At 32.4% G+C, this 23754-nt stretch overlaps 1 protein-coding gene across 4 annotated transcripts; it reads right to left on the bottom strand.

Moving 5' to 3' along the window:
* Window positions 1-1020: 1020 nt before the first annotated feature.
* On the bottom strand, window positions 1021-19107 carry LOC101888949 (calcium-transporting ATPase sarcoplasmic/endoplasmic reticulum type). 4 transcript variants are annotated; one of them, XM_059126236.1, is made up of 9 exons: window positions 18945-19107; window positions 11172-11318; window positions 10581-10681; window positions 8311-10482; window positions 8111-8226; window positions 7800-8036; window positions 6904-7021; window positions 5802-5919; window positions 1021-1298 (listed from the first exon to the last, which is right to left on the bottom strand). In XM_059126236.1, exons 2-9 carry the CDS (start codon window positions 11287-11289, stop codon window positions 1267-1269), a joined length of 3012 nt encoding a protein of 1003 aa, XP_058982219.1. In that variant the 5' UTR covers window positions 11290-11318; window positions 18945-19107; the 3' UTR covers window positions 1021-1266. The 4 variants fall into 4 exon arrangements, with proteins under 4 accessions (XP_058982219.1, XP_058982220.1, XP_058982221.1 ...); XM_059126237.1 differs by lacking the exon at window positions 18945-19107 and adding an exon at window positions 14177-14325; XM_059126238.1 differs by lacking the exon at window positions 18945-19107 and adding an exon at window positions 13825-13987.
* Between the last annotated feature and the right edge of the window lie 4647 nt (window positions 19108-23754).

The following is a 23754-nucleotide window of genomic DNA, read 5'->3' on the forward strand; positions in this document are numbered from 1 at the left end:
TTGTACCTCACTTAATGCAATTATTCTTAAGGCCAGCAATTTGTTATTTTGAAAACATATAAAACTCCCAGGTATGCATTGTAAGAGTATTAAGCAAGTTTGGTAATGTATTTATCTCTCACTTAACAGAATGTAGAGCAAAATGACAGATAAGCAGAAAATTTCTCAAAAAAAAAAACCATTTAGAATAAGGCGCTTGTGAGAGATAAAGAAAACCTTCATGTTTCACTGGTAAAGGTACTACTAATTTCCTAGGAGAAGGAGGTGTGAACCAGTTATTTTTATATTTTTTTTATGTGGGCATGAATAGAAATTCAAAAAAGAATTGAAAATATAAAATTACAGAAATGTATCCCACTTAATGCAATTATTCTTAAGGCCAACCGGCCATAAATCAATTTGTTATGTTGGAAACATGTAAAACTCCCAGGTATGCATTGTAAGAGTATTAAATTAGTTTGTTAATGCATTTATCTCCCATTTAACAGTATGTAGAGAAAAAACATCCATTTAAAGATACATAATACCAAAGAAACCCAAAAAACGTTTTATTTTTTTAATTATTTTATTTATTTTTATATATTATTTTGTGTTTTTTTTTTTGTTTGTTTCGGTGAATACTTTATTAAATAAAATTTAATTTCACTAGGCATGCTCATACATATATATTTTTCCGTTACTAATATATATGTTGTATATTGTATATATATACTTATACTTTTGTTGTAATAGTTGTTGTTGTTGTTCTAATTTGGATTTTGTTTTTTTCCGTTAAATATAAGTTATGTTTTTGTTTTATACATATACACACTCAACATTTGTTTGGTTTTCTTTATGTTTAAAAGGTAATAATTAATAATAGTTTTATTTAATTCTTTTTTATGTTTGTATATGGTTTTTTTCTCCATTACTTTGAGGGGGAGGGGTATTCAAAACTGGTGCGGCGGTTCATCTAAGAAGTTATATAATTATAACATACGTAACGTACGAGACGAAAAATGGGGATATTTGTTTGTTGGCTTTGTTCTTTTTTTTCGCACTGCATACATATCAATTTTTAAATATGTATGCAGTTGCAAAGTTGGGAATTAATAGTAAACTTATTAATGTTGTTGTTTTTGTTGCTGTTTTTTCTTCGGGTTGATGAGGTTGTTGGTGTACACATTACGTCCTTATGAGACGCCAACACACGATTGATTGTGAATTGTTGCTCTGCTGCTGCTGTAGTTTACTGTTGTTGCTGAGTAGTTTTGTTATTGAAATCAATTACCATTTATTGGTGTCAACAACATCAGGAACTATCGATGTAAATATGTATAAAAAATTATTTGTAAAAAAAATCAATTATTTTACTATGTGAAATATAGATTGAGATAGATTGTTTTTGTTTTTAACAAACGTTATAAAGATCCATTCAAATAGTTCATAAATCGGGGGAACGGGGGGTTTGCGCTGTTGTTGTTTTTTTTTTTTAATTCTAAGAGAAAAGCTGTAAGGAGAGAAACCAAGGCAAATAACGGAAAAGAGTAAAACCAAACCAACAAAGCTCTCAACTCCAAAACCAAGGTAGTGTTGTTTCAACCGCAAGTTAAGAGAAGAGCAAGGATAAGAGTAAGGGGAGCCAACAATATGCATTGACTTCTAGCTGGTGGAGTGGGGAGGTAATTTTCTTTCTTTAAAAGGCAGGTCTGTCTGGCGGCATCATCTGTAAGGTGATCTTGATATGATGGTGTATGTGTGGTCCAAAGTAAACACAAAGATAAGGGAAATTTTCCATGCCCCTTTCTTTGTGTTGTCATTATTTTGTTCTTTCTAACGATGTGGGAAGAGCTTGCTAGGTAGGGGGGTATGTTGTGTTTTTTTCAAAAACTGCATACATTTTTTTAGTGAAAAAAAAAAAAAACAAATTTTTATTTCGTGTTTTCCGTTGCCTTTTTTCGTTTTTTTGGTATCTGTGTGTTTTTTTTTTTTTAATGTTTGTTTGTTTCTTTTTATTATACTTAAGCAGCTATAGCATCTTAGGAAAAAAATAAATAAATTTTATGAAAAATACATCGGAGGGAGGATTGGTGGTGGCCTTTTTTTGTTTTGATATTTTGGTAATCTTTTTTAATGGAAATTGGGGTTAACTGCAAATGGAATGGAAGAGAAAGGTATTCAAAATTTTATGATTAGAATCGAAATTTTGGTTTTGTAAAAAATTTAAGTTTTTTTTTTGTTGGGGGGATTAGTAAAACAGAACATACCGAAACGTTTTTGAGAGGGGGTGTGAGTTTTTTTTTTGTGTAGCAAGCAGGCGAGCGAGCGAGCGGGCGGGCTGGCTTTAAACATGTTTAGGTTTGCGCATAAATTACATCAATGTTGAAACGAAAAAGCCCAGAAAATTATCGAGAAATCTTGGAAATTGGTGTTTTATTTTAATTTGTTTTACAGCTTCTTTATTCTATGGTGTTTTGCTATTATCACTGTTTGTGTGTGTATGCTTTGAAAACAAAAACCTGGAAAAATGTGTTGTTTTGCCGCCTAAAAGGAACCTAAATTATTTCTAGTCTAGGAAAAACAACTACCGTTTTAACAATTTAAATAAAAATCTCCACAATTCGATTTGTGAGAATCTGGGGATTAGTTGACACTGAATAAATTAATTAATAATAACATTTTCTGAACCCTTTGTTCAGTTTTCAATTTCATTAATTTAAAACAAAATTGGGATATATTGAATATTACGTGTGTCCACTTATCCTAAAATTTGAAAGATTTTGTGCAAATTGCATGGTAGAAGAATACAGGTAGATACATCAGCGCTTGGGAACATTGACACGTCAACATTTTTTAAATGTTTTTTCAAATATAGGTAGATTTTTATATATACGACATCAGTCGGAGATTATTGTGATATGTGTTTTTCAAAAATTTTTACAAATTTGAATAATTTTTCATTAAAAATTTTCAATTCCAAAATTCGTTTGACAGTCCCAGCAGCTGTGTCGATTGTTACTAGAAGTAATCTGTTAACACAAAAGTTTTGCAAAAGAGAGAACGGTTCGAGAGAGACATTTTGACAGTTCTTTCTCCGAGTGCAAATTTTTTGCTGGGCAAATTACTTCTTGCAATCTCTTTCAAATATTCTTCTACTTCCGGTGATTTATTCTTTTTTTGTTTTGGAAGTACGAGCCTTAAGGTGGAAGTACATAAAATTCGATTAGTGAGAATCTGGGAATAGTTGTTACTAAAAAAATTTGTCAATAACATTTTCTGAATTCTTTCTTCAGTTTTCAATTTCAATCATTAAAAAAGAGATTGGAATATTTTGAGTATTAGATGTGACTGGTTACCCTAAAATTTGAACGATTTTGTGCAAATTGTTACTGGAAGTCACCTGTCACAAAAGTATTGCAAAAGAGAGTGGTTGGAGAGAAAAATTTTGACAGTTCTTTCGCCGAGTGTTTGCAAATTTTTGCTGGCCAAATTACTTCTTGCAACTCTTCTTCTTCTATTTCCGGTGATTTATTAAACTTTTTTTGTTTTTGAAAATCGCAAGCCTAAAGTTGTGAATACATAAAACGCCTTTTTTAATGACTTAAGTCATTGGCTGCCTTCTTAGGAAAAGTATAACGGAGACAAAGGCCAAAATCGAACTAAGTCAACCTAAAACTTCTTTGTTCACTTTTCACTTTGTTCATCTAGGAAGAAGCCAGCCGATGACTTAAGCTGGACAATTCCTGATGGAAAAGTAACCAGACACACCTATTGGATTCTTGTTCTCACTTCTTTAATTCTAAACAATATTCTATGGTTATTTTTTAACTGCAAAACAGGATAAATCTTGATGCACCTTGATGTGTTTTTCTCGTTTTTGGGTTGGAAGCGGCTGCATAGACAGTGTGATGCTAGTTGTTGTTGTTGGGTGTAGTATGTGTGTATTTTGTGTATATATGTATGTATGTTATATTAATAATAGTAATAATGCAATAACATGCCAATATTAGCAAATAGCTTTTGTTGCTGTTTTTTTTAGACTCAAAATTTTAGGTTTTAGTTAGAAGAGAGTAAATGATGTAGTTTGTTAAATTAGATTTTTTTTATTTTATAATGAAATGATTTTTTTCAATGTTTTTTGTTTTTTTGGTGTTCACAACTCATTTGAATTCGAATGTTGTTCTACTACTTCTTCTTGTTGTTGTTGTTTAAATATGTAGTAAATAGTGTTTTGTTTTGTTTTTTTGTTATATACAATTAAAAATTTCTTTTATTTGTTTGTTTTGTTTGTTTTCTTTTACTATCCTTAATATTTCGTTTAAAATTTAATGCAGATCCTTAAAAATGGAGACATTTAATAATTTACATATTTGTTTTAAATATTATTACCACTAAACTAAATTTACGAATGTCTATAACATTACCATATCACCGTCAACCTCTCATAGCCAGTGAATGGTGAGTGACGATGATCATCAAAATCATCAAAAAAAAAAAACGAAGACTATTTGTTGTTATGGTTTTGTTTGTTGTTGTTTCTTTTGTTTTTTTGCAATATATATATAAGTCACAATAATACTTCTAAAACCTATATATGTGTGTATTGTTGTTGTTGATTTTTAATTGTAGAAATACAGCTAGTTTTGGGGCCAATTTTTTTTGGAGATGTTTGTTTGTTTGTTTTTTTTAGAAAGTTTTCTTTCAGTGGGAAAAAAGTTGTAGTAATTGGAAAACCTGTCGTCTTGGCCGAAATACAAAAATGAGGTGGTATTAAGTTTTTGGCTGGCATTTCCCTACCCTGGTGCTGTATTACAACAATATCTTGCTTACCCAGATTTTCAAAATCCCTTTGTTTTTGTCTTAATAAATTGCTATATATTTCTTAAGTACCAAAAGTTTTGTTTTTTTAGATAGAGAGAGAGAGATAAATTATGAAGAAAATTAATTTATGGGAAAATTATTGCTTATGTTTTTTTTTTTTTTCATGGAAACCCAATACATACATATTATACTATTTATAATTAAATTGGAAACACATCCTCACTATTTTTCGCATTTGACAAAACATAACCTATAAAAAAGTGGTTGGTTTGTGGCTACTATCATCATCATGAACATAAAAGACAGAAATTGCACTATTTTATGTGTAAATGTTTTGTTGTAGTTTCTTGTAATATAGTAATAATGGAAAATGATTATTGTATACAAAAAAAAAAAGAAAGAAATAAAAACAATGCTGCAGTAAGAGATTCATTCAAAACGCATATGTATATATATATAGCAATATGTATAACAATCATCAAACAAAAAGCATTTTTGGGGGGCGCCAAAACGTTTGTTTTTTTTAGTTAAATTTTTAAGCCTAAATGTTATATCATTTGTTTTCGAATAAGTTAGTATTGGGTAAACAATTAGTTATATATATTTTTTTGGATTTCTTTTGCAACAATTTTGAGTTTCCAAACATGTTGTTCTGTTGCTCGGTTTTGTTTGCATTTCAGTTGTTTCTTTGCTTGAAAAAGTAGAAAAATTAGTTTTTAGAGGTTTGGAGAAGGAGGGTATATATAAAGCATTAGAAAAAGATACGAGAGATATTTGAAAAATTAGTTGGTATGCACATAACGACGATGATTATTGGCTTTTCATTTTTATATATATATATAGTATATCAGAGAGGTTTTTTGTTTTGTTTTTGTTTCTTTTGTTAAGATGGGTTAATTAATTTTAAACTTAAATTATTTAAGACTGCATAACAAACAAGAGGCCAAAAAATACGGCCCACATTAATATAATCCCGTGCACTTTATAAATGGGATTCTCACCGTCAGCGATCTTTCTAGCAGCGAATTTGAGTGTTTCATCTAATAAAACTACAGGAATAGAGAATTTCATCACAGTAATCCATTCTTCGCCCGACAATGGTGTCACTTGGAACACGGTCTATTGAAAATAATATTAAAACAAAAAAAAACAAATATTTGAGTATGGAATTGATAATATTTGATTTGAATTTTTTGATAAACGAACACCGAATAAAACCAGTAAAGAAAGTCTTAAAGTCAGGCGGGGCCGACTTTATGATACCCTACACCACTTTGCTAATTTAGTAGAGCTCCGCATAACAATTACAAGTTTTTATGGGAGAATTCAATCATATACGCTATGACTATAATTATAAGTTAAAGTTCAAAGGACTAAATATGCCGAAGCATTTGTATCTTTTAAATTCGGACTTGCATTGCCCATTTGGTGCACAATTATTTTAAAATGGGATAAATATATACCTATATGGGAGCTATATCCAAATCGGAAACGATCTCGATAAAATTTAGCAAATGTATTTCTGAGCTGTATTTGATATATTTCCCGAAATATTGTTGTTACAGAGTGCATATTACGGCTGCGGAGGACAAAAATAACAAATCGGATGAACAATATATATGGGAGCTATAGCTATATCTGAACCGATTTCGATCAAATTTGGCATACTTATTTTCAGGCCTAATTTGGTTGTATGTGCAAAATTCCATACTATTCGGGCTGATATTACACGTTGGGTGCACAATAAAAGGCAAATCGGACGAAGATATATATGGGAGCTATATCTAAATTTTGTCCGATTATCTCCAATTTCAATAGGGTTCGTCCTTGGACCAAAAAAATGATTTGTGCAAAATTTCATCTGGATAGGACAATAAATGCAAACTGTACTTTGTTTACAAAAATACATGGACAGGCGGACGGACGGACGGACATGCATAAATCGACTCAGAATGTGATTCTATGCACATCATCAAAAGGAACTATGGGTCTATCTCGATTCCTTTTGCCTGTTACCAACAAATGCACCAATACATAATAACCTGACCACCTTGTGGTGTAGGGTATAAAAATTTCGAGGGAAAAAAAGTCTGCAATACTTACGGAAAGAACATCGACGTAGAGAATGACAAAGTGCAATGAGAATGACAAAGCCATTGAGCCAATCAACCACATGTTGGACCATGGAGGCATAACAATCAAGGATTGATTTTCAGACAAGCTATAGAAAAAATGGAAAATGAAAAGTTAATAAATAATTAAATTACAACTCAACATAACCTAATTCATAACTTATTTTGTGATTCAAAAATAAAAAAAAAATATTAAAAAATTAAAAAATGTAATTAAGTTTTAGTGTTTTTCAAAAAAATGTAAAAAATTGGAAACATGACAAAAGAAAATAACTAAAAATAAGGTCAAACCTAACCTCAAAAAAATTAAATAATTAGATTATATGTCAACATAACCTAAAACATTCACAAGTCTTTTCTTTGTGATTAAAAATTAAAAAATTACATTAAAAAATAAAAATATTACAAAAAATACAAGTTTTAATGTTTCTTAAATAAATATAAAAAACAGGAACTTGACAAAAGAAAATAACTAAAAAATAGCTCAAACCTAACCTCAAATTGTATTTTGATAAATTTAATTTAAATTATTCCTAACCAAACCTTATACAGGACATCAAAGTTATACAGATTTTGAGTTACCCACCTGATCATGGCGTTAAGCATTTCAATTGTGACCAATACAGACAAGGCCATGATCATGGCATGAGGATCGAAATATCATGAGGAAAATATTACAAAAAAAAAAAAACAATACAAGTTCTGTTTTTCAAATAAATGTAAAAAACAGGAAACATGACAAAAGAAAAAACTAATAAAAACAAGTCAAACCTAACCTCAAATTTTATTTTGATAAATTTAATTTAAATTATTCCTAACCAAACCTAATAGAGGACATCAAAGTTATACAGATTTTGGGTTACCCACCTGTTCATGGCGTTAAGCATTTCAATTGTGACCAATACAGACAAGGCCATGGTCATGGCATGAGGATCGCTGAAGATCTTGCAATCAACACCCTTGAATTCATCACCACCGCCCAAGCAAGACAAGTGATGGGTCAATTGCCAGTAGCTTAGATGGGGACCGGTTTCGGCAAACAAGAACCACCAGGCAGCGGAGCCAACGGTAGCAGCACCGACATAACCACCGATGGCCATGTAACTGAAGACCAAAGAAAAAAAGAAACATTTCAAAACATAATTCATACATTTTCCTCTGTAACTCTCAAAACTTACCGGAAGAACAACCAGCCAGAAATCAAACCTTCATCGGCCTTACGTGGTGGTTTCTCCATGATGTCCATGTCAGGGGGATTGAAACCAAGAGCAGTAGCTGGAAGACCATCAGTTACCTAGAGAGGGGATAACAAAACACAGAATTAATTATTACAATTTCCCTTTGCATTGCACCCTCCCTCCCCTCTTTCCCAACTTACCAAGTTAACCCACAACAATTGTACGGGAATCAAAGCCTCTGGAAGACCCAAAGCGGCAGTCAAGAAAATGGACACAACTTCACCAATATTCGAAGAGATCAAATAACGAATAAATTGTTTCATGTTATTGTAGATAGCGCGACCTTCTTCAACGGCAGACACAATGGAGGAGAAGTTATCATCAGCCAAGACCATCTCAGCGGCAGATTTGGCTACAGCAGTACCCGAACCCATGGCAATACCAATTTCGGCCTTCTTCAAGGCGGGGGCATCGTTGACACCATCACCAGTCATAGCGGAGATTTCATTCATGCTCTGCAAATATTCAACAATCTTCGATTTGTGTTGGGGTTCTACGCGCGAGAACAAGCGGGAACGGGAAACGGCAGCCTTTTGCTCGGCAGGGGACAAATCATCAAATTCACGGCCAGAGTAAGATTTGCCAGTGGTATCTTCATCTTCGGCAAACACACCAATACGACGGCAGATAGCTTCAGCGGTAGCCTTGTTGTCACCAGTGATGACAATAACACGAATACCAGCGGCACGGCAACGGACAATAGCATCGAAGACTTCCTTACGTGGGGGATCCAACATACCGACAACACCGACAAAGGTAAGATTGACTTCGTATTGATAGAATTTCGAGGAGTCTCCCAAGTCCATTTCTTCGGGGCGCATTGGGCTATCGGCAACGGCCAAAGCCAAGCAACGCAAGGTATCGCGGCCAGTACCGTATTGACCGGTCAAGGTGAGGATCTTGGCCTTCAAGGCGCTGGTAAGAGGAACCTTAGAGGTACCAACACGGGCGTGTGTGCAACGTTCCAAGACACCTTCGGGGGCACCCTTAACGAACAATTTGGGACCGGTTCCCAAGCGGGATTGTTTCAATGGTACACAGTAAGAAGACATGGATTTACGATCGCGAGAGAATTCCAAGGTGAACTCCTTCTTCCACTTGGTTTCGATTTCTTGACGCACGCAGATGGCAGCAGAACGACGATCCAAACCGGACTTGTTGACACTGAAGGGATTCATCTTTTCGGCCAAGACAATCAAGGCGGTTTCGGTGGCTTCACCGACCTTCTCGAAGCATTGTTTGAATTCATTGTAATCAATAGCGGAGTCGTTACACATGATGCAAATGGTGGCCATTTCTTGCAAGACATCGAAGTCGGCAGCCTTAACCTTTTGGCCGTTCAAGAAGACCTCACCGATGGGTTCGTAGGTGGAGCCAGTCAATTCGAATTCCAAGAAGCTGCTGTCATTACCTTCAACCTTGTCGAAGACGAACATGCGGGAAACAGACATTTGATTGGTGGTCAATGTACCGGTCTTATCAGAGCAGATGACAGAGGTGCAACCCAAGGTTTCAACAGATGGCAAGGAACGGACAATGGCATTCTTCTTGGCCATACGGCGGGTACCCAAAGCCAAGCAAGTGGTGATGACAGCGGGCAAACCTTCGGGAATGGCAGCTACAGCCAAAGCAACGGCAATCTTGAAGTAGTAGATGGCACCCTTGATCCAGGAACCACCGTGAGCGGGATCGTTGAAGTGACCAATGTTGATGGCCCATACAGCAACGCAAATGATCGAGATAACCTTGGACAATTGTTCACCGAATTCATCCAATTTCTGTTGCAATGGAGTCTTGATTTCTTCAGTCTCGGACATTTCAGTACGGATCTTACCAATGGCAGTATTGAGACCAGTGCCAATAACGACACCACGGGCCTTACCAGCAGCCACATTGGTACCAGAGAACAAAATATTCTTTTTGTCCTGATTGACAGCACGGGGATCGGGAATGGGATCGGTGTGCTTGATCACAGATACCGATTCACCAGTCAAGATGGACTGATCGATACGCAAGGTGGTCGAATAGATATGTGTTAGTCTGATATCTGCTGGGATCTTGTCACCCACAGACACTTCCACAATATCACCGGGCACGATTTCCTTCGCTCTAATCTTTTGGATACCTGATTTGTCTTGACGGACAATCTTGCCCATCTCAGGTTCGTATTCTTTCAGGGCCTCGATAGCGGATTCAGCATTTCTTTCTTGCCAGACACCGACAACGGCATTAGCAATCAAAATCAATAAAATAACTAAAGGTTCTACAAATGCAGTGAAGGTATCTTCATGTTCTTCAAAAAGGGCTAAGACCTGGAAGTTTATAATGGGGAAAAAAGAAGAGAACGATGAGTATGGGGAGTTAAAAAAAATGAATGACCTCTACTTATTAGGTATGTCACAAAACTTACGAAAGAAATAATAGCGGCCAAAAGCAAGATCTTGACAAGCAAATCATCGAATTGTTCTAAAACTAGCTGCCAAATCGATTTGCCTTCTTCGGTAGGTAATTCTGTAAGGAAAAAAAGAAGAAACAATCGTGTTATACGTACATTTATTTGGAAGCAATAGAGAGGTTTATTTTGTTCGGTGGTCAATTCGCAAGGATTTTTTTGAGTTTTTTTGTGGACTTTTTTCTTTTTGAAAAAGTGGATTTTTTTCTTTTTTAAGAAGAAACTCAAAAACTTCGTAAAAAGCTAATCACCTTCTGACCACCGATGGATTTTTATGGAAGACTTTTATGACAGAAAGATTGAATTTGGAGATAGGGTACCTTTATTAACCTTCAAATATGTTTTAAAGAAATTGTATGCCATTGACCGCCAAGGAAGGTTATGCACCTAAATTTAGTTATTCAAGATGGCGAACACTGCACCATGTCCTCATTTTTTTTACAAATTTGGAAAACTAAATTTGCCACAGAAAATTGGCGATCCCACCTTCCAAAAATTCAAACTTTCTAAGTTTTGGGGTTTTTTTAGTCTGAAAAATGAAAATCTTACCGTTGGGGCCGTATTTCTTTTGGTTGTCTTTAACTTGGTCGAGTGTCAGGCCACGTTCTGGATCTGTGCCAAAATGTTGTAACACCTGTTCGACGGTTTTAGCATGACCGTCTTCCATGGCTGAGCTTTAAGAAGCACTTAGCGTAACTGCAAAGAAAAACAAGAACAAAAGAAATAAATGTTAATAATTTTGTAAAAAATTTGCTCAAAATATTGATGTTTAGTTTTACATTGATTTGTTTTGGCCGTGACATTCAAAAGAAAAGTTTTAAAAAGAAAAAAAAAGAACATGAGACCATTTGTTCAAGTGAAGGGGGAATGCAAGCTGTTTGTTTTGTCATTTCCGATGTTTGTTATTCAAAAAATAGTAAAGAAAAAACAATAATCTGAAATTCCCTCAAAAAAATTGTGAAAGAAAACCTAATTTTTTTGGTAAATTTGCGTGATTTTATGTTACCGACATAAACCGGGGAATTTCAAACGTAAAATTCGAAAATTTTACATTTTCTGTTTCCATGTCCCATCTATTTAACGTCAACATTTCAAAGAAATTAAAAAAAAAATACCGAAATAGTCGATGTTGATAACACTTGTTGTGTGGCCCGTACCTTTACAACACAAAAGTTAACCTGTGGCCCACTAGTTATCTTAGGACAGCCATATTCTTATTAATTCTTTATTCTTTCAATTATAGTCAATAATAAATTAATATATAACATAATTATGAATACCAACAACATTCACTAACAAAAAGGTGATAATTAAGCCTTTTTTCTTTATGTTTATAATACCGCTAAAGTGAGGTACACACTAGCGAACATGTGTAACAGTTTTGTTGGCACATTAGTTTTTGATAAAAATATTGATTACATCTGGAAATAATCAAGATTGCAACTGCATTAAAACGTAATAAAGAAGAAAGACTGAAATGTCAGGGGATTTTTGCGGTTAAATTATTACGAAAATCTATGTTGCTACCTTATTTAAAGAGAAAATCTAAACACAAAAATATCATTCTATAAATAGATCAACTCTATTCTACAATTTGTAAAAGTAAATGTAAATTGTAAAAGTAAATGAGAGCTCACTAAACGCCAAATGATATGATGCCTGTCAATTGACGTACAGAAAAGAGAGAGAGAGAGAGGTGAGGTAACTACGTGTAAAACAGAAACCATAAATCACCTGTTAATTTCTTTAGGAGCTCGCAAGAAAGTTACAATCATTAATATAAATGTAAAAACTATGTAAATTTATTTCTATTACATAATATTTCGAAAAAAGAGAGGAAAAGTCCTTGTATCTTAGATGGAGAAAACACGTCTCAGCTCACTTTTTGGGAGGTAAAAAAAAGAAACAAAAAAAAAAAACTTTCACAAATCCCCCGAGACAAAAGGTTAATGTGCGATAATATTAGCAACAACGACCAGAGCAAAAAAAACCCCCCTCTTGGAAAAAAAAAGTGTGCTACGTAGTCTGCTTTTTAACAGAAATATAAAAAAACAACTCCGTTTTCGCTAAGCGATCTCCAAATTGTCACATATATCAAGAAATTGTTTTTGCTACCCCTAAATAATGATATTTCCAAACTAATCCTAGTGGCATTCCAGCCAAGGTAGACAAAAACCGTGTGAACATTTTGATAAGAATAAAATAACAACTACAACGTAATTAAAATCGGAAGTTTGCTGTTATCTTTTCTTTTTGTTCAAGTTGTTAACAAAAGTGGCAATGACATCCCACCACCACCACCACCGCTACGCAACAGGCCTATTATTTACTTTTTTGGGTAACCATAACTCTTTAATTGAAAGCTGGAGATAACATTCTATAATCTTAAGAAGAAAAAAAGATAGGCGCACTGGCCTAGTTCTATTTTCCCACTATGTACAATAACAACAACTACAAATATTTGTTCTAAGAAACTAGGTATTTTTATTTAACATTTGCCAAGGTAAAAAAACAACCTTTACACCATGTAAAAAAACTATTTTTTAGAAGGAAGCCAAATTATTTTGTTAATTTTTTTTTGGGGGGAACTGATTTGGCAATCGAGTCTGTGGTGACCCATGCATGTAATAATGGATGACTTGGTCAATTCGAAAAGAACACGTGTAACATAGAAAATTATTTTGCAAACATTCTCGCGCTGGCCTTAAAACTGCCAAATCGTTGCTACGTTTCTTGCTCTCTCACTCTCTCAATCGCTCTTTTCTCACTTTTTCTTTCGTTTTTGATGACTGTTAATGCTTCTTCTTATTATTCATACAGACTTGCCCGCCGCCTTGCCGCTTTGCTTTCTTGCTTGCTTTTTTTTATTCACACCCGCTTTCAACCAACTCTTACCCAAAAGCCAGAAAACCAATGAACAATTTCACTTATATTTCGTTTAGACTCAACCACATACAATAAACGTTTTATTGCGCATTCCTTTGTGGTTTTCTATAACAAAAAATAGCCCCGACAATTCGATTATTTTCACTTAATACTTTTTTCTTACAACACTTTTTCTTCTCTTTACAAAGCACGGGCACACGAATTTGCCGAATTGCAATTTGCACAATGGAACAAGAAATCAACTTGCATGCATTCGTCCGACGTCCAAGGTTTTTTTTGTTGAACAATTTCTATTTGTATTTTCTTTGTTAAATACCTGTGTTGAATAGTAATAAATACTACTAGAGTTTACGGGGTTTGGGTTTAACTTATACACTAGAACTATAACTATATTCTTTTTTTCTTGTAGATATTGTTTCAACGTATAAAATATAAAGCTTGTGATTTTGCAAAAAAATAAGTGTGTTGCCTCTCTTCTCTTTATGCCAAGTCTTGCACACACACACACTCCACTCAGCAGCAGTTACTGTTCAGTGAATTGATTTTAATGTTGATGCTTCTTCTTTTTCAGTTGCTTAAGCCTTATGTTATCAATGATGATGACAATGTTAGTTACTGTTCACAGTCACCACAAAATACGACTCTGTTCGCAAAAATTATTTAATTACCGTTAAAAAATAAACTGAACAAGCAAACCAAGAAAAAAGGACCACGATACGTTTGCTTGGATTGCCGTTACACTTGTGCGCTTTACTAATACAAAATTTTATTTATTTGGCTTCACCACACAACAATTGCCTGGGCATTCAGCATGAAAATTTATTATTCATATTTCAATTGTCTGGGATTTTAACACAATTCGTGTGTGTGTGTGTGGGTCTGTCTGTCTGCTTGTGAGTGAATGTGTGCGAGCTGCGCGCGCTACTGTTTGTGTTTATGTTCAGAGTTTTGCGTTTTGTACTTATGACCCATTTGGATTGACACGCTCATGACGGCCCACAGTGGCAGGTGTTTTTGTCTTAAAAGGGCTATTTGTAGATGCTCGCACTTATTCCCCGGGAATTTGAATTGTTTCATTTACCTTATTTGTATACAATACTTGACTTTTTTAGGTCAAACAAAACAGAGAAGAAAAATAAATAAACCGTTATAATGTTCATTTTCCAAAGATTGCTTGCATTTGCATGCATTATCTACACGTATATATGTACAATACGAATTTATCTGTTGGCCAGGAAATGTACTTTATATAACATTACAATGGCTGCTCATTTTCCGTGATGGATGGATAGATAGATAGACAGACAGATAGATGGACAGAACTTTGTCATGTCTTCTAATTGACAAGGGTATGTGTCTCTTTTTTCTAATTAATGTTATGTTTTAAAAATACTATTTAGTACACATAGCCATATTTACACACACCAGTTCTTTCTGTGTGTGTGTAACAATAAGTGAAGGCCATGTAGCTTGACTTGTTTTAAATGTCTTTTTCGTCTCTATTAATTTAAGTACACGTGATTAATTTATCAAAGTTCATTAGCCCCTATGTATATGCCTATTACATAATTATTTCAGGTTATGCTTTGAAAGCATAAAAACATATTTCTGTCTATGCGACTATTTTTAGATTTTAAAAAGAACCTTACCACAAATATGCTTTTACGTTGATATCCCTTAAAATACTAATTGTACTTTAACCCTTGCCGATGTTTTTAGCGTATTTTGGTACATATTTTAAATATGAACTTTTGTTTGCCGGTATTTTTGTACAAAATCTATATTTAACTCATTTCCAGGGTAAAATGCGCACAAAAATCGAATACATAACCCATTGTCGAATAGCTACTCTAATAAAACATATGATTGCATGACTTTACCTTCTTAGTTCTACCATTCTTGCTACAAATAAATTTATAATTTACATAAAATTTTGTTTACTATAGAGTTTTTATCGTTCTATTGCACAAATCACAAAATTTTGTATATTCATTTAAACCTTAGGGAACATGAAATAGAGAACCTAAAAAAAAACTGAAAAAGCTTGGACAAAATAGTGGATATTTTACAAAAAAAAAAAAAAATAATTCATTTAAGCTCACAATATGAACAGATTCAAACTGTGACCTCCAAATATATATATTTTAACAATGGTAGAATTATGTGTTTACAATATTAATTATACCTTTGACAGCATCTCATTGTCAAAATCAATCAGAGATCGGAACCTGTTTTCTATGCAGTGAAATTTGACAAGGCCAATTATAGAAAATGCAGAGATGGGTATGTTTATATGAAATAACGTTACCACTTTAATTCTACCATGATATTGACTGGCAACAATTAAATAAATTCTTAAATTCCGTTCAAAAAGAACGTAGAATATTATAAACGTTCTTATACAATTTTGAATTACAATTATAATTTTTCTGCATAGTTTACATTTTATAAACATATTTTGAACTATTTTTAAAGTCTCTTATAAAATTACTATTTGACTATTTGACTTTTATCTTCGTTCGAATCATGTATGTACTACTTTCTTCCCCTTAGCTTCCCCTTAAAGTGACGTATCCATTACGTATACGTCAAATTAAATTAACTGAGTTGAAGTTTTGACATATAGCCAATGGAATTTATAGTTGAAATCCACTCTATTTATTTTGTGTAAACAAGCCTTTAGACTTTGTTTACACCTAAAGTGTTTTCATAAAACCCGTTATTTAGATTGTCAATTTCTTTTGTTATACGCCATATAAAAGGCCAATAATTGAAAATCGCGCAATTTAGGTGTTGGGGTAAAACATACATTTGTTTTTATTTACATCGTACATGGTTTCGTAAAAGACGTAGTTGTCAAATAGCCAACTTCTTTGATCAAATAAATGTCTTATCTGTTTTGTAAATAAATGACTTATTGTCATTTGTTTATGTCTTCTTTCTATTTATGTTACAAGTTAAGTGAAGTTAACAAATGCTATATGAAAATATTAACAAGTACAAATCAAAATAGAAGAGAAAAAAATCGTTATAATTAGGTCGTCTGGGTTCACTCAGGAAGGTGCTTTATTTTGTTGTCCTCCAACACCATAAGTGCACGTTTTATGAAAATTCCGCATTCATTTGTCATATAATGAGAGGAATTGACAATCAAAATGTTACGTTTGGTGAAGATATGTTCGACGTGAATAAGACTTTTGTCCAACTAAAGAAATTCCTTTTGCTCAAGTTCAATTTTGTTAGGCATTCCCAACTATTAGCATATCAATTTGTTGATATTTTATGAAATGTTTTTAATCAAATGAAATCAAATGAAATTAGAATTGATAGTTCAATTCCAGAGGATTTCGTACGTATAAACATGGCATTAGAGTTGTTTTGCTTTGTATAGCTTTAAGCCGCCTTTAGACTTTGCGTTTCATAGACAATAAAATATTTGTGACAGTGCACAAAATATTAACATATCTTTTATAATTGTGTATTATTAGACATTTTTGTGGATTATCTAATTATTGTGCAAAAAAAATATTTGTTGTTTTTTTTTGCTTTTATGCCTTTCAATATTGGCAGAAGTACTTTTCATTTAGGATGACATTAATGATTGTCTACTTTTGAAATGCTCTGTTAATTATTGTTCATGATACATATATACCTTTTGTACGTTTCGTATTTCTCTGCTTGTGTGTGTGTGCATGATACACACATATATACATACATTGACATATTTTTGAAAAAATACATATTTATGTTCATATTCTTGCCAAAAATAACTTTGCTAGCTGCTGGCTTGTTATGCAACGGCAACACGAAGAACAAAATGAAAAAAAAAAAAATATGAAAAACCATGAAAATTATTATATATTTAAAGAAAAAAAGTTGTTTTTGTTTTCTTCTCGAATTGTGCTTTTTTGCTTGAAATCTCACAAAAAAAAGCTTTCCTCTAGAGACTGCTTTCTACGCTGCTCATTGGGCAAATCTAGTGAATACCTATATGGTACATATAGGTATATTGTGTATTTATATAAATATACCACTTCTATACGATGACAAACACATAAATATGTGTTGACATTCCTTTTGACAATTCAATTCTTAAGGTGAGTTTTCTGTCGCAAAGACAAAGAAAATTATTACAAAATTTTTGGGGAAAAAATAAGATCATTTTTGAGAGAGAGCGAAAGAATATGGCACATTTAAAACGAACAAGAGAGAGAGAGAGAGGAGAGAGTTTGTGTAGTAAATTGTTTGTGGGATTTTAGGCCAACACTTCCTAAGCAGTTTTTCCCCATTTTCAAGGCACCACTAGCCAAATATTTCTAATTAACTAATACCACGAAAATGATAAACACTTTGAAACACATACACACACACTCTGTATATACATACTCCGATTTTTGGGGACCACAACAGCAATTTAGTTAATAACAGCAAAATAGAAGACATATAGCTGTTTCTTAAGATAAATGAGAGGGGACAGAGAAGGGAGGGAGGGAGAACGTTAATATGTACATATACACAGATTTATACTAGGGAACCTTGAATAGATGATGGTTTATTTTTAATTTTTATTTGTTCTTTCTTTTTTCACTTCGCTCTCTTTCTTTCTGGTTTTTGATGGCAGGGGAGAAAAGTTTTAAAGATAGTTTTATTATTAGTAAAAAATATAGTATAGGTTAACAAGTACTGGTGCGTACATATGTGTGTAGTTTTTTTTGAATAAGAAAGATTATCCTTTGGGGAAAAAATATAAATACAAATTAACAGAATATACATACATATGCACACACTGCAACCACAATCATACAAAGAAAGACATGAAAAAAATTGTCACATGACATTGAATTTAGAAAAAAAAAAAGAGAAATAAATCCGTTATTCTCTTCTTTTTTTAACTCATTTGCACAATGACAATCCAATGTTTATATAACAAAATTTTGTTATAATATTTTTTTTTAAATATGATTATTGTATGATTATGATTTGTACTTCCCATTTACACATGCGATATATGTACATATGTTTTGTTGTATATTTGTATTTATTTTTTTTTCTTCGGAAGAAATTTTTTTCTTGCACATGTTCTTTTGAATCCTCCTTAAACACCTTACAAAGATACTGGTATACTGGTATAACAAATAACTACTATTTATTATAACGGTTTCAGTGTTGCCAATAGAGTTATGATTTAAGCACTTAAATTATAGGTATGATGACATATGGAAGTCCTTTTTTTCTCTTTTAACACTTTTTCGTATCATTTTTTGTCCTTTTTCGCAGTTTTTTTGTTTTAGAACGTTGTTAACTCTTTTTTCTCTCTTTTTCTTATTATTTGTGATTTATTGTAAATAAAAACATGTGTTGTATTACAGTTTTTCTTAATTTTTTTTCTTTAACAAAAAAAAAAAAATAGTTACAATTGTTGGCATTTAAACTTACAAAGTATTTTCGTTATTAAAAAATGCTGTTCGAACCCGAAAGAATTTTTTATGTAATTATTATTTTTTAAATTTTTTGGCCCAGCCAAAAAATTAAGAACTAAGGAAAAGATCGCGCTTTTGAAACGATCGACGGCGACTAAACACAGGGAGAAAGTGCTTGATGAGAGTGTCTATCCGAATTACAGAATTTGTTGCTTTTGGCAAAATTCCCAGACAGACGTAAACTCTCTACTGCCCGGGAAAATACTTTTAGCATATTAGAAAAAGAAAACACACAGAAAAGCAACAGCAACAGCAGCAGCCAGCCAGCCATCCAACCAACCGATCGATCGACCAACAAACATACATATGTTTTTGTTTTTATTTTTTTTTCGTTTGTGATGAGGATATTGATGATGGAGATGGTAAAACGTAAAGGCAGAACGCTAGTCGTCAGCCTAGTGCTAGCATTTTATTTGCTTTTTGTTATTGTTGTTGTTGGTATTTTGACTTCGTGTCGTCGTTTTTCATACACGTTGTGGCTTTGTTGTTGCTATTTTCCCCAAAAAAAATTTTGTTTTTCTTTCTTTTGCCTCAAGAATAATAATAACTGCATGTACATATATTCCCCCGATTATTGTTGTTGTCGTTTCTTTTCTTTCTGTGTGCCACTCATATTTGTTGTTATTTTGTTAATATTTTTTTTTTTTTGAGCATTTTCACAAAGGTTATTATGTTTATATGACACCAGGGACGTGGTGTGGATTTTCCATATGGATAATAATAATAATAATTATAAATATGTATGTATTTCAATGTGTTTCCAAGGGAATTGCCTCACGAGTGATGGATGTCTTTGCATTTAAAAATATTAAACATTAATTTGCAAAAAAATAAGAACATTCATGCATATTTTTCATGTAGTTGTTTCGACACTACAAAAAGAAAAGGGTTTCAAACAACAAAAAAAAAAAAAAAACTAGACATTAGCTGTGGAAAATATGTTCCCCCAGCATCAGCTGTCAAATTCAATGTGAAAAAGACAGGATATGTCATTAACGAAAAATGAATATTAAAATTTTGGTAATTTATCAAAGAAAATACATGTTACCAAGTGAACAAGGAACCTACATTAACACATGAAAGTCTTGAAATAATTTCGTATAAGTGCAATGTGGTGGTAAAATTTAATTTCATAAAACTCATCAAAAAAAGTGACTGATTGACAGACATTTTATTTTGAAGTATTACCACCAAGTTTTAGCATTTATATTTGTCTTCCTTTTCCGCATTGCCAGTTCCAACTGCTTTGTAAACCTACCTTCTTAATTCTCCCATGATTAATTTTATTGATGACGGAAAAATGCTATGGCAGAAGAATACAGGTAGATGCATCAACGCTTGGGAGCATTGATATGTCAAAAAATTGTAAATATATTTTCAAATATAAGTAGATTTTTATAAGTTTTCTTATACGACGTCATTCGGAGTTTAGTAAATTCGCATTTTTCAACAATTTTTACAAATTTGAATAAATTTTCATTCAACATTTTCAATTTCAAAATTGGTTTGACACATGGCAGAAGAATACAGGTAGATGCATCAACGCTTGGGAGCATTGATAAGTCAAAAAAATTTAAATATTTTTTAAATATAAGTAGATTTTTATATGTTTTCTTATACGACGTCATTCGGAGGCTATTATAATTCGTGTTTTTCAACATCTTTTACAAATTTAAATAATTTTTCATTCAACATTTTCAATTCCAAAATTGGTTTGACAGTTCATTGTTTCAGCAGCTGTGTCGATGCGTCTACCTATATTTTTCTACCATGGTTTGACAGTTCATTGTCCCAGCAGCTGCGTCGATGCGACTATCTATATTCTTCTACCATGGCATATATGTAAAAAAATCCAGTAGCTGTCAGATTTTACGCAATGTATTGTGCATGGTAGAAGAATACTGGTAGATGCATCAACGCTTGGTAACATTGATATATCAATTTTTTTAAATGTTCGTTCAAATTTAAGTAGGTTTTTTTATACGATGTCATTTTGAGGTTATTATAATTCGCGTTTTTTAACCATTTTTACAAATTTTAATAATTTTTCATTCAACACTTTCAATTCTAAAATTGGTTTGACAGTTCTTTGTCCCAGCGCAATCCAGAACAATGAGACTGGCAGTTCAAATCGACGGGTTTATTAAATGCGAATACATTTAGATTTACGAAATCAACTCGATTTCAAATGTCAATTACGTATACGTCAAATAAAAACTGGATTCATGGCCAAAGAATACAGGTGGATGCATCAACGCTCGGGAACATTGACATGTCAAAAAAATTTTAATGTTTTTTCAAATATATTTTTATATTTTTATTTTTATATATTTTTTCTTATGCGACGTCTTTCGGAAGTTATTATAATTCTCGTTTTTTAAAAATTTTTACAAATTTAAATAATTTTTTTACAAATTTAAATAATTTTTCATTCAACATTTTTAATTCCAAAATTGTTTTGACAGTTCATTGTCCCAGCAGCTGTGTCGATGCGTCTACCTATATTCTTCTACCATGCCTGGGTTTTATTAAATGCGAATACGTTTAGATTTATGAAATCAACTCGATTTCAAATGTCAATTCCATAACGTATACGACAAATAATAACTGGATTTATGAAAACGATTTACGTGACGTGTACGCTTTGGAATTGACATTTGAAATCGAGTGGATTTAGTAGTCTAAACGTGCTTTAAGTTTTAAGGCTACATAAAAACCATAGTAAAATTAAGAAGGTTAAGTAATTTTAAATAAGCATACCCATCTCTGAATTTTCTGTATTTCAAATTTCACTGCATAAAAACTAGTTTTCCATCTCTGATTTGTGTATTTACAATGAATTTATATATATATATATATTTTGACAATGAGATGTTGCCAAACGAAGAATTTTGGAAAAAAATAAACATATGTTTGCATGACTTTACCTTCTTGATTCTACCAGGGACAATGAACTATAAAACCAAGTTTAAGGTGCAAATACATAAAAAGCTAGAAGTCATGGCTAGGCATACTAATGTCAAATTATGATGGAAAACGATGGCTGGATTTTAATGCGGCTCTGTAATCCCGTTATGAAATTTCACAAAATATGCCTAGCCGTGACTTCAAGCTTCTTATGTACTTAGACCTTTAGAGTTGAACATTTTGAATGAAAAAATATTGAAATTTTTAAAAATTGTTGAAAAATGCATGTCATAACAACATCCGATTGGCTTCGTATAAGAAAACATATAAAAATAAATTAAGGTCTGGAAAACATTTAAAAATTTTGACATATCAATGTTCCCTGACCGGTCTAAAAAAACCTAATAAATCCCAACATAGACTACGCTTCTGTAATGAAAATAATGAGTAAAAATTTCTGTATGAAAAAAAAAATATATTACAGAACCTCGTACTTTTTTTAGATATAAATAAAAATAACGCATGCAATGTCAAAATTTCTAATAGCCGAAGGATAGAGTGTATACAAAGAGTTTTTCATCTTTAGCTGTATGTGGCGTGCATATCACAAACCGTACAACATTTCTATGGGCATCACATTCACACATACATAAATATATACTTGTGAATATGTGCGCATTTCGATCTACATGCACACATATATACTCCTCGGTTATGGCATAAATCTTAATGATTAAATAATTAAGTAAAAAAGAAAAAGAAATTTAACAAAAAAACAAAAATCAAAATGAAAAATTTTAAATATTCCCAAAACATATTAGAACATCTACTATAGTCATACGTAAACGATGTCACATAAACATAAATACATACATGCATACACACAGCTGTGGTATATTTTAAATAAATATTTTATTTAAACAAAAAAGCGAAAAAAGTAAAAGGTCAAGAACATTGGACTGTACCAAACAGCCGCACTCACCCCCGCACACATCTGCCTAAAAATTCAAATTTTTTATGCAAATTGTTCTATCATAATAAATATTTGAATAAAAATTAAGTGAAAATGCTTTGAAATACACAGTGGTATTGATTATATTCCGTAAGACCAGCTGATTTCCTTTGTATTGTCAAAATAAATACTAATTGTAAGGTATTCAAAAATAAAATCAAAACTATGTGATTGGCTTTGAATTTACACGACCAGTTTAATTAACCTTGCATACATGGTAGAAGAATTTAAGTAGATGCATCAACGCTTGGGAACATAGGTATGTCAAAAATTTTAAAATATTTTCTCAAATAAGAGTAGATTCTTATACGACGTCAATCGGAGGTTATTATAAAAAGCGTTTTTCAAAAATTTTTACAAATTTGAATAATTTTTCATTCAAAAATTTCAATTTCAAAACTTGTTTGACATTTCATTGTCCCAGCAGCTGCGTCGATGCGTCTACCTGTATTCTTCTTCCAAGCTTGCATATATGTATGCAATCTGTTGTGCAATCAATACAATGTGGAATTACGTTTACATACAAATCTTTTTCCGGGTTAACCCTGAAAATTGGCGAATCACAATAAAGTTGTCCGTATAAAGATTTTGTATATGTGTTAAATGTGTTAAAATATATAATTTATACTATTGAAGATAAAAAACAAGTTTATATGCCAAACTCTACTCGGGCTAACCCTGATAATTGACCAATTACAATCAACCTAACTGATTGCACAATTATCAGAATTAGCTCGGGTAGAGTTTTAAATGTAAACGTACCTTATCCCATTGGGTTTAATATATCTATTAGGAGAATATAGGTAGACGCATCGACACAGCTGCTGGGACAATGAACTGTCAAACC

This window comes from Musca domestica, unplaced genomic scaffold (assembly GCF_030504385.1).
Source record: "Musca domestica strain aabys unplaced genomic scaffold, Musca_domestica.polishedcontigs.V.1.1 37, whole genome shotgun sequence".
In the NCBI taxonomy this organism is placed as follows: domain Eukaryota; kingdom Metazoa; phylum Arthropoda; class Insecta; order Diptera; family Muscidae; genus Musca; species Musca domestica.

Excerpts from the sequence above, each read along its gene's own strand:
- LOC101888949 (XM_059126236.1), bottom strand. The coding sequence starts at position 11,289 with ATGGAAGACGGTCATGCTAAAACCGTCGAACAGGTGTTACAACATTTT. Across the intron at positions 10,682-11,171 it reads AAAGAAATACGGCCCCAACG|AATTACCTACCGAAGAAGGC; the intron begins GTAAGATTTTCA and ends TTTTCCTTACAG. Across the intron at positions 8,227-8,310 it reads AATTGTTGTGGGTTAACTTG|GTAACTGATGGTCTTCCAGC; the intron begins GTAAGTTGGGAA and ends TCCCCTCTCTAG.